Consider the following 11,581-nt stretch of genomic DNA (forward strand, 5'->3'; position numbering starts at 1 on the left):
AGAAACAACAACAATATTGCCGCGCGCATCACAGGCGCCGTCCCCCCCTGTCCACGTGGCGCCTAACAGCAGGCTCAACCGGTCAGTTTTTTGAAAACTGTCAACACAAACCGTGCGATCAGTGTTTTTTGAAAACTGTCAGCACAAACGTGGTGGTTTTTTGAAAAGAAAACGAAAGGTGGTGGTTTTCTGTTTTAGCGTCCCCTAATGTGATGGGTTTTTGCAATTTACTCGTTAGTAACAAATTAAGTTAGTTGCTGAGATTTACGGTCAACAGATAGTAACAAATTAAGCAGGTCTGAGCAGAAGTGGCACGTGAGTGAGATTTGCATGACTATTCTCCATTCAGCAGGAAATATTGATGCATACAGATTTGGATCTTGCGATGATGCAGAAGATGCATCAGAATCTTAATGCACAAACGGTTTAAGTTCTTCTAGATAAATGATGGATTACACTCCTGATGTCTGCACCTTGAAGGTGCACACAATCCATTATTACAGAGTCTCACTTCGCAAAGGAAACAAAAGCACAAATACAGAACGCCAAGAATTCAATACATGTTTGAATATTTTTAGCATGCAAAGATACTCCCTAATGCAGAAATCATGGAAGCGGCACACCGACAGGCACAATATTGATGCCCAGAGCCTGTTTCCTCTGTGTCAGAATATCTTCTGCACTTTTAGCGAGAACAGAGGAGAGAGGCTTCAGAGGAATCCCATGACAGTCATGATCGTCGCCAGTGAAAAGCATTCTGCTCTCAAGCCCAGCCATCGCCTTTGAAGCCTTCAGTAATGTGCCAATGATATTGTGATTGTCAATCACTTTGATGTTTCGATCATGCTTCATGAATTCTATAACCATCTCGCAGGTAAGCTTCTGTATCGCCAGGCCTGCAGGGGTGGCGTACATGTTGTCCTCCACCTTCTTCTTGAGACTCACTACGAAGTCTTCCAGGGTATCCGGCGGCGTCTGCGAAATTAAGATTCCTGCAAGATTAAGATTGTTGTTTGCCCGAATTGCTGCAACGAGTGATAACAACTCTACTTGCAGCTTCCTATCCCCATACTGATTATTGTGGCTCTCTAAAGTGGAAGGCTCGTCTTGTTGTACATGAAGCAATCGTCCGAGTGCCTGCAACAACATACATCCTTATTTGTTTATGCTCAAAAAGGTTTAGTCGGAGGATTTTCTACATGAAAGGTGGATGCTGAGTTCAGGGCTACCTAATTACCTATCTTAAAACATTCCCAGAAAAATTCATATGCATTGTGTTGTAACATGAGCAGCTAAAAAAGCATGTAAAAAAATATGATCGGATATTACCCTACACAAAATATAAATAGGGTTCAACTGAATTTTGAACAGTGTAATAGTAATCACTTGTCTTTCCTGTACAGGGAAATATGATAATATTTTTGCATGAATTTCTATAGGTGCTCATATTATAACATGATGCACAGCTATAATTTTTCTGAAATTGTTTTGCAATAGGTAAATTGCTGAAAACTTGCGGTGTGCAGTATGGACGTCGAGGCATACCTTCCGTAATGTTGGTGCCTTGACGTAGTTGCTCAAATGCTTCAAGATGATTGCCGCACTAACACGACAGCCAATGTAGATCTCTATTTCCATAGTATCTGTTGCACTTATTTCACATTTGATGGTCTTGATATCGAAGTCAAGCAATTCAGTAAGGCGGTTGACATCATCGTCACATCCTGTGAAACTCATGATAGCCTCTGAATCACAGGATAACATGGCCAATGCTTCACCAGCCTTTTCTTTAAGCTGGCTTACCGTTTCCTGAGCTTGTTTCATCTTCTTTTCCACAAGTACTTCCCTGCTAGCTTGTTCGGAGGCCACCTTCCTTTTCTCATCTTTCAAATAATCTCCCATCCATTCTGAAGTAAGGAAGATGTGTAGCGCGTAATCAATAAGGTTTTGAAAAAACATCCATGTAATAGAACGTGCTGGATGATGCAAGGCTATTTGTGTAAGGACATCCATTGCTAGCATCTGCAGCTCTATGATACCACTGTTGCTCTTCATATCCATATCCAGTACAGCCTTCAAGTTTTTCACTGCATTGATATTGCTTGCAATTAGTCCGCGCATCTTTTGGCCGGTCATTCCCGAAGAATCCATGAGCCGGCTCACCACTTTCAGTGAAACGTCTACTACCTTGGTCCAAGCAGCATTGGTCTTGATATCTTCTGTTAATTCGTTGGAGCTGACAGGGCCAACAATTTTTGAAAGAAGATCATTGGTGTTGCATATCAACGTGCAGTTATGTGTGCTGTGAGCCAGTTTCTCTAGAATTCTCAAGCCTGGCAAAAGCAGGTCCTCATCAATTCCTTGGTCATTTGTAAATGTTAAAAGGCGAGCTTCTTGATAGAAGAGGGATGATATGCATTCCAATGCTCCTGGAAAGTGAGCAAGGTTGAGGTCGGCAGCGAGATGCTCCACAATCCTCGCTGCAAGCCATCTCATCTCTTGGTCGGCTGGGCTTCTCCAAGCAAGGGTGCCGATCAGCTTCTGTATTCTTTGTCTCGGTGACCTGATCAGCAGCCGTCTTACCTGTAATGGTACATCCTTATCAATCAGCATTGTTAGTACCCTCCCTCCAGCCGCATATTCTTCTGGTAAGCTGGAATCCAGCAAGCCGGCACCATAGGTGATCAAATTCCAGTTCTGCATCTGCATGGACGCAGGGTTGTTCGCACACATTTCCTTGGTTTTCTGCAAGTATGCACGAATTACTTTGGCGTTGAAGCCATGCTGTCGGGCATTTCGGCAAACAGTAAACACGAGCACAACATCAGCAAACGCTTGAATCATCATCCATGATAAGCATACATAGCCGTGAGCATAAGTTACGTGGTAGAATAAGTTCAGCGCCCGCTTCATATTTGCTCTGTCTCTCTTTCCGTCGGTGCCGTAGCTTTGCTTTCGTAAACGAAGCCCTGATAGCAGAACCCGCACATGTGGTCCAAAAATAGCGAAGATCACCACTGGGGCGCATAGCACGATCGGGGTAATATCCATTATTTTTGATGCAAGTATTTGTATTAATCTCTTCAGCCGTTTTCTGAGAGGCAACTGGGTATGTTCATGACGGAGTCTCACATGACGATGCTTTTCGCCCCAAGATTCAATGTCCGGTGCAAGAGAACAAACCCAATCCTGCAGTAAATCAAGGCTAGCACCTCCGGATCCCCACGCGTCGAATACTCTGTATTTTTCCAATTAGAGCAGGACATGAGGTCAACAAGAAAATAAAGAATGTTAAACAAAAAGAATAAGGGTATCAACAAATCGATTTTGGAATAGAAATGAGTGGGTCGAAGTTAGTTGCCCGGAATTTCATGACCAGAAACTAGGTGCAGCCAGAGTCTATCAAGATGGAACGGCTGCCAGTTAGGGAGCAAATCCACAAAATTCCACCACTGTATCGTCATAAACATGTGGAGAATTGGGCTACCCGATCTAGAATAAAAGAAGTAAAACGAGGTAAATACACCAGTGGTGCTTGAACTTGACACCGATGTGCAGTTTAATGCCTGAACTTGTAAAATACATTGAACTGGTTCCATAACTTGGCATAGACGTGCATATACGGTTTGAATGACCTTTGTATACATCTGCCACGCTGATGAGGCGCGCCAACATGGCATGGGACCCGCTGTCAGTGACTGTACAACGGAGACAAGGGTGTGTGGCCTGGGTTTTTTGCGGAGACTCCTCTAGAATTATTTTTCATACAATAAGGCCCTTACAGAGAAACTGACAAATTTGCTGCTTCGTGATGATTCATAACCTTGCGCTATAATTAATTTCATACTATAATTATAAAATACTAAAAGACTAGCGTTGTGGTGGTTAGAAAGGGCGACCTACAAGTCAAGTGTATGCTGGGCTAGCCAATACACCACTTCACATTTGTTGCTTCATGATGATTCACAACCTTTATAAACGAGGCGGAACAACATAAATAAAATGATTTTTTTTGCGAAGTATAAATAAAAGGAATTTAATGAACCAACAAAAATAGTACCAACTATGTGATTTGAACATCCGACCAAAGCTTATAGACCAGGCACGGATGCCGCTCCAACCATTCAGTTCTCTTGTATCGAAAGTACAAGTAATCTTTATGACTGCCTAACAAACATAATTTCAAAAGAATGCAAAAATCTTCATGTCATTTAAAGAAAATCACATGTTATTTTAAAACATACTCATTCAATTGAAAATATTTATGAATGATAAACATGTTTATATGATTCAAATATTATTCATATGAGGATCCACAATCTAAGGGCGCACTAGGCTTGTATTTTTTTTAGAAAACACACAGTTTTTACAGAAAGCATAAACACATTTATATACTCCATGAATATTTTATTAAAAATGTGGAAATTTTAAAATTATATGAGAATTTATTTACATATATGAACGTTTGTAAAACTAATTTAATATTTTATTAAAATGCAAACTTTTTTCAAATTATAAGATATAATCTTAATTCATAATTTTATTATGTGTATTTTTGTTAAATTATTGCATTGGTGTTTTATGAAATTATATGAATTTTTTAATGTAATTTGTTTTAAATATATGTCTATTGTTTGTAACACACGATTACAATTTACGTATTTTTTATAAAATTTTGAAATAAAAAAATAGACACGTCAAAAGCTGAGCCACACTATGGTCTAGTTTCGCGAGAGGGGCTTGTTATGTTATAAACCTAAATTTATCATCTTTACCATTCGATGTCGTCAGTTGAAGTGGTATGTGCGCCAGGTATACAGCCCCTGGTTGCAGGTTCAAATCAACAAGCCTATATTGCTGGAATAAATTTTTAAATTTATGTTGTTCAGCTTTATTATATATATAGTGTATGAATCCTTTTATGACGCTAAATGCGCGCGTCAGGTTGCTGTTTTGAACCCATACCCGTTTTAAATTATTAATATATTTTTACTAGAGGGTTCTCCGGAAAAAAAACTAGGCCACACACCCTGTCCCTGACAGCGAGTCCCATGCCATGACGGCGCGACTCGTCAGCATCGCGAACGTATACAAACGAGATTTGAACCGTATATGCACGTCTATGCCAAGTTACGGAACCAGTTCAATGTATTTTGCAAGTTCAGACACTAAAGTGCACATTCATGACAAGTTCAAGCACCAGTGGTGTATTTACCTCAAGTAAAACAAAGGAAGTAGGGCACGAAAATAGAAATCCCCATTATTAATCTGGACAATCTGGATGATTGATACCATCATGGATGGAGGACGGTTGGCCGGGACGGCAGCGGCAATTTTTGATGACTGTTTTAATTTTTCTTGTGATTTCCTTGTTGCTAGATTTGAACAATATAATAGAGAAACAATAAAGTTGCTCACCAGCTCAAAAAATTCCCCTGGCGGCGACGTCTAGGGTCCTTTTTTACCCTGGCGGCGACGTTTAGGGTTTACGATTTCCTGGTAATCTCGAGCGATACAGAGGCAATCTACCCTCTCTCTCGGTCCCTGGTCGGGGTGTAGGGAGTGGAACTTTGCGATGGCGGGATCTGCATCCCAGTCACCGGCAAACAGAGCCACGGCGATAGGAGGAGTTTCGGGCGTGGAGGCCATGATAGGAACGCTGAACCTCCAAGGAGGATCTCTACTTCGACGAGGGTCCAAACGAGGTTGATGAAGTGGAGTTCATAGCGATTGCTAGGGTTCACACAACTAGACCATTTAGTCGTGGCGCCTTCTATGACTCCATGCGGCTGGCTTGGAGCTTGGCACAAGGTGCGACATTCAGTGCCCTTAGAAGCAACCTATTCGTGATCACTGTCAACTGCTTGGGGGACTGGAAGAAGGTCACCGAAGGACGGCCATGGCTCTTTCGAGATCACGGCGTGCTGTTTGAGAGGTATGATGGATTCACAAAACTTGATGAGGTGATCCTGGACAATCTGTCAGTGTGGATTTAGATTGTTGATCTTCCTCCCCTGTACCGGAAGGACCACATTATCAAGTCCCAGACTAAGAATGTAGGAAAGATGGAAAACGTAATGATCAATGCCTCAATCCCAGTTGATTGAACGGTAGAATTGTCCGTGTTCGAGTTAAGCTAGATGTTAATGAACCTCTGATGCGTTTTGTTTCCATAATCAAAACCAGAGGAAGGTTTTCTACTCAATTCTGTATTAGAAAGTCCCTGTTCTTTGCTATGTCTGCGGGTACATGGGGCATACACATCTGGAGCATAGCAATGGCAAACACGCACCTGACAGTATGGACTTGGGCGAGTGGATGTTGGCCTCTCGGCCTGGTACTCAGCAGCAAGGTCAGGGAGGTGACCCAGTTCAGAGGGGAGGCCCAGGTGGGGGTGAACGTGGTGGTAAGAGCACCAATGATGTTCTGCGTGGTGATACCACCAGCCTTTCGAAAAATCTGGAAGGTGAATTCTGGACAAAGCAAATAGCAGAAAGAGGCTCAATTTTGATGGGGTTGTACCGGAACCAAAATCCATGCAACTGGTGATCAGGGAGCCTGGAGTTCTCTTGGCAGAGAACAATAGAATGGTTTTGGAGAAACATAATGACCCGGCGTTGCCGGGTGGTGTAGAGGAAGATGATGATAATTCTTCCCAGGGTTCTAAGAGATCTAAGACGGACACCACAGATGTATCGGCGAGATCCGAGAAGGGGCTTGACCGGTCGCAATGAAAATTTTATGTTGGAACTGCCGTTGGATGAGGAAGCTCGCGGCCTCTATCTAACATAAATGTTTTGTGGCATGCATATCATCGAATGTAGATGCAAACTGGCGTGTGATTCCATTAAGAGATGCACCCAGCAGCTAGAGAGATTATCGATCTGGGAACCATAGGCATTGAAAGATCAAGCCAGAACACCCCAAACGTCGGGCCGACAAAATTGCGGCGCCTTCCTTTCATTCAGACCTCACGAGTCAGCAGTGGAGATCGCTTGTTGACATGAATGCATACGACCACGACTTCAACTTTTTTTAGATTTCTATTTGGACAATCCGCTGGGATCAACTAGATTGTTACATCGTTTCCTCGATTTAGTTTTCTGCATGTTTGTATCTTCTGCATATAATCCAAAAAGGGAATTTGGATTTAGTTTTCTGCATGTTTGTATCTCTTGAATAATCCAAAAAAGGAAATTGGATCAGAATTGAATTATGTGCTTCAAGTGTAAACTACTTATTGTTTTAGTGTGCGATGAACATTAAGTTTTAATTGGCTCATTGTTAACGTTTTGTATACTGACGGCGCAGTGAAGCGCGCCTTCACTTCTAGTCAGTGCTAAATCCGGTCTGAAACATGCTACAGCCAGCCCAAAGGGCACAACTAGCAGAGCAAACAACTGATCTCACAACACCAAACTCCACAGCCACAGCAAACCACCCAACAGCACAGCAACAAACCACCAATTACTAAATAGGAGAACTAACATAGAAACCAATAGGAGAACTAACATAGAAACCATGGCAGACGAGCATCGGGCTCTTGAAGTGGATGCACGACCCTTGGTAGCGGCAATCAATTCGGTGACCACATGAATGAAGCATCCAGGCTACTCCTTCTTGTACATATCTTTGTACCTCTGCACCTCCTCTGTTGCCGGTGGTCAATCATGGAGGGTGATGCCCCCTCTGCACCTCCTCTGTTGCCGGTGGATAAATGCGAAAGGAAATTTGTGGGTTGCCGCTGAAGATGCCTTTATTGACTGTTTGCAAACAATTATTGTATTTATAGCTTTTTGTGTTGTGTACCCGTGACATGCAAATCAATATAGCAAGTCGGGTGTCTAGCTTTATACCTTTTGTACATGCCCTTAGTTAGCTCAGTATAAAATCTTAATCATGCTTGCTTTTCGAATTCTAGTAGGTGTATCTACAAATTCTCCATCTCACAAGGAGATTGCGTCTAGATTATTTATGGTCATCTATCCTTCATGAGGACTTATTTATGGCTTGTTTGTTGTTGTCGTAAGCTGAGACTTTTTTGGGGGGTGGGTAGGGGAGTTTGGGGGGTTATTGCAATATAGGGCATCTCCAACGCCGACCCTCAAACTTCGTCTGCATACGTCTGGACCGCACGGTCCAGATGTGTTGTGTCATCCAACACGGTCCTATACCGGTCCGTCGAGCAGTCCAGGCGCACTATTTTCCATAAAACAGAGACAAACTAGGGGAGGGATTTGTGGGAGTCCGGACAGCACCCACGGCCGATTCTGACCACCCTGGCCCACCCAAAACTGCTTCCGGTCCCATATTCTTCCAATCCGCCCCCTTTCCCCCTTGCGCTGCTTCGTCACCATCCTCCTCTGCCGTCGTCGCGGTTGATCTCGGCCGGCACACAGGCATTTTTGGACCTCCACAACGAGCACCGATGTGCTCGCTCTCCCTTAACTACGGCGTCGTACTTCCAAGACCTGTCTGTAGGCAGGTACCCCCCCCCCCACCCTCTCCCATCGAATTCGTCCATGGCAGTCACCATGCCTAACATGTGTTCGGTCAAATGCCATTGAGCTTATTTTCGGACGCCATGTTGATTTTTAGAGTATGAATGATGGCGGGGTACTCATTCACGAGGATGAGTTGTTGTGCGATGTGTGGTTGGCCGTATCCGCGGATTTCGAAGGCAGAAGCAGAGGAGGGGGTCCCCACGCTCGTCCGTCCAGACGCGAAGATTCTGAAAGATCTGTCGTGCGTACCACCTGCTGATCAGGCATGACACAACGGAGCACCTATCGGCAACGCATGACTTGATGTCTCCATCGAAAGCTCCGTACAAGACGAAGCAGCTCCACCTCCCGCCTCTGTCTTCTAGTTCTGCTCCACAAACGATGCTCCCATGAGAGAAAACGACACCGCGGTAACGCCATCGTCCGATCTGTAAGATCAGATCCCAGGGTTTCCCCCGGAGTAGCACGGGTGGATCGACAATAGTTACACAGCGATGCCTTCATCAAGGTAATGACGCAGAACGCTGCAATCACCTGCCATCGGCTCAGTTTTCACCGGCAACTATGTCTTCCCGACCCGCAGACGGAATTAGATGGTGGATCTTGAGATCTGACCATCCAGCCTCAGGCTGACCACCTCCGATGGAGGAGATGGCCACCACGGCCAGTGGCATCGGACAGATCAAATCTGACCGAAGGCGCCGCCGACCAGTCAACCATGGCCACACCCCATCCCGATCCGCCCTTCCCACGAAGCCGCCGGAGCAGCGCCGAACCGCCGGCAAAGACGAAGATCGAAGGGAGATCTCGCACCGCCGGTCCCTCCAGATCGCGGGGCTGTAGCCTAGACCCCCACCGTCCCCATTACCGGCGGCGCCCGGGCTTAGCCGGCGCACGTCTCTGGGATCGACGAGGTGGAGGAGAGGGGGGAGGGGGCGGCGGCAGGGGCGTTGGGGTTGGCCCCCTGATCTCCCTGGTGGGAGCGAGACGAGGGAGCCTTGCTCTCAGGGATACAGCTTGGAATGGTATGGGTATGTGGACATCTATTGGTATGATGTATCATGTCGGGGCTTTAGTTATAAAGCGGGTGAGAAGCTATTTTCGTAATATTTACATATTCCATATGCCTATAAATTTCAAAAAAAACTAACGCCCACACGTGTGGGCATTTGCACATCGCCCACACGCCTCCAACACCACTCATTTTGCCACGTATGAACAGATGACATCAGCAGAATTTTTTTTGGTTTTCGGCTTTAAAATGTTTTATCTCCTAATTAAAAAAGCGAATTAAAAATTTGTTTTCACCATTAAATCCGTCTCGACGAGATTTTCAAAACTAGACTCCATGTTGATATGTTTCGATGAAATTTTTTTTTGCCCAAAAGTTGCCATGATGTTTACACTGTAGTTGTCATAGTGCTTAAACTAAAGTTGCCATGTGGCAATTTTAGTTTGTAGATCATGACAATTTTAGTTTTTCGATGATGGCAATTCCAGTACTTTGACCATGAAAATATTTTTTGTATGAATCATGGCAAGTGCATGTATCATGGCAATTTTAATTTATGATGCATGGCAAGTCTAGTTTCTTAATTCCTTGTTTTATAATATGTCAAAATTTACTTTTAAATGTAGAAGAAAATAGCTGAAACATATCATGACAACTTCAGTGTAAACATCACGGCAATTCATGTGCAATAGACATGGCAACTTTTAACCCCCCAAAAAAATCGTCAAAATATATTGATATGAGATCTAGTTTCGAAGATCTCGTCGCGAGAGATTTAATGGTGAAAACGGATTCTCAATCGGATTTTTCATTTAAAAGATAAAATATTTTAAAAACAGAAAATCGAAAAAAAATTCCACATGCATGCCATGACATAGCGTAGTCTGTGTGCTATAAGACGTGTGGGCGGATTTGGCTCCCACCACATGTGTGGGCATTAGCGGTGTCCATAAATTTAGGCGATAAAACAGGAATAGTTGAAGAGATAGAATTTAAATCAAACTTAATTATCATCGAGAAGACGAATTTAACGAAAAAGATAATAAACATTTGTCTACAGGAGAGCTGAAATACTTGTAGGCACTAACCCGGCAGCTTGTAGAAATGAGATGATAGTGAGATACCAAAAGTCGATCTACTTCAGTGACGAGACGAAGCCGCCGAGGAGGACGACGGTGGCCCACAAAAGCATCAGGGCGCCGACGGATTTCAGGGCAATTCCGATGTACGCCGCGACGACCGCATACTTGTTGATCAACCTTACTTCTGTCCGCCGTCGAAGCTCCTTCGAGAAAGCGTCGAGCTTATTTGCCATGCCCTGGAGCGGCCGCTTCTCGTCAACTGGTTTCTTTGGTTTCGTCCGTGGTACGGTTATGGTGGTGGAACGGCGGACTTGTGGTTTCTCTTCAGTTTGCTAGTCAAACTGTCAACTGGTTCCTCCTCGCAGAGCTCGCCTTATGCGCCTGATGGACATAGTTGTTTAAGAGGGGCAGCGAGCTGCAAAGGATATCATGTCATACGAAAGAGAGCTGCTATAGGTACGATAAATCATGTACGATTTTCGTATGACAGTGCATGGGAGATAAAGTCGGACGAAAATCGTACCCAGATTCATCGTATGCAGATCAATTCCGCATACGAAACCACGAGCCCACATGCAAGCAACCCACACGTTCTCCTAACAAAAGACTCCAGTTTAGATATATGATGAGACCCCGATGAGAAACTAGCACGATATTTCGTCTTGGACCGGATGCATGCAGTTGCCCGTTGCCCATTGGTCTTTCCCGATTGCATCTTGCAGCCGCCGCGTTCAGCTCAGCAACGATTATCGATCGAGGTATTGCCTGCCGATCGATCAGACTGGCATGTGCAAATGTATAATCTCTGCTCCCTCAGTTCTCAAATATTTGTCTTTTTAAAGATTTTAACAAATGACTACATACAAAGTAAAATGAGTGAATCTACACTATAAAATATATCCATATAAATCTGTATGTTGTAGTCTATTTAAAATGTCTAGAAAAACAAATATTTCAAAACAGAGGGAGTATTAGCAAAGAGT

At 43.9% G+C, this 11,581-nt stretch overlaps 1 protein-coding gene across 1 annotated transcript; it reads right to left on the reverse strand.

The window, feature by feature from the left end:
* Positions 1–606: 606 nt before the first annotated feature.
* On the reverse strand, positions 607–10,714 carry LOC119361448. The gene is made up of 3 exons (XM_037626649.1): positions 10,605–10,714; positions 1,546–3,238; positions 607–1,137 (listed from the first exon to the last, which is right to left on the reverse strand). The coding sequence occupies exons 2-3, from the start codon at positions 3,049–3,051 to the stop codon at positions 607–609; spliced, it is 2,037 nt and encodes a 678-aa protein (XP_037482546.1). The 5' UTR covers positions 3,052–3,238; positions 10,605–10,714.
* Between the last annotated feature and the right edge of the window lie 867 nt (positions 10,715–11,581).

This window comes from Triticum dicoccoides, chromosome 2B (assembly GCF_002162155.2).
Source record: "Triticum dicoccoides isolate Atlit2015 ecotype Zavitan chromosome 2B, WEW_v2.0, whole genome shotgun sequence".
NCBI classification, from domain to species: domain Eukaryota; kingdom Viridiplantae; phylum Streptophyta; class Magnoliopsida; order Poales; family Poaceae; genus Triticum; species Triticum dicoccoides.

What these genes read in the sequence shown, in the direction of transcription:
- LOC119361448 (XM_037626649.1), bottom strand. Translation starts at nt 3,051, where the DNA reads ATGGATATTACCCCGATCGTGCTATGCGCCCCAGTGGTGATCTTCGCT. An exon ending in AGGCACCAACATTACGGAAG is followed by an intron (nt 1,138 to 1,545) that starts GTATGCCTCGAC and finishes ATGTTGTTGCAG; the next exon opens with GCACTCGGACGATTGCTTCA.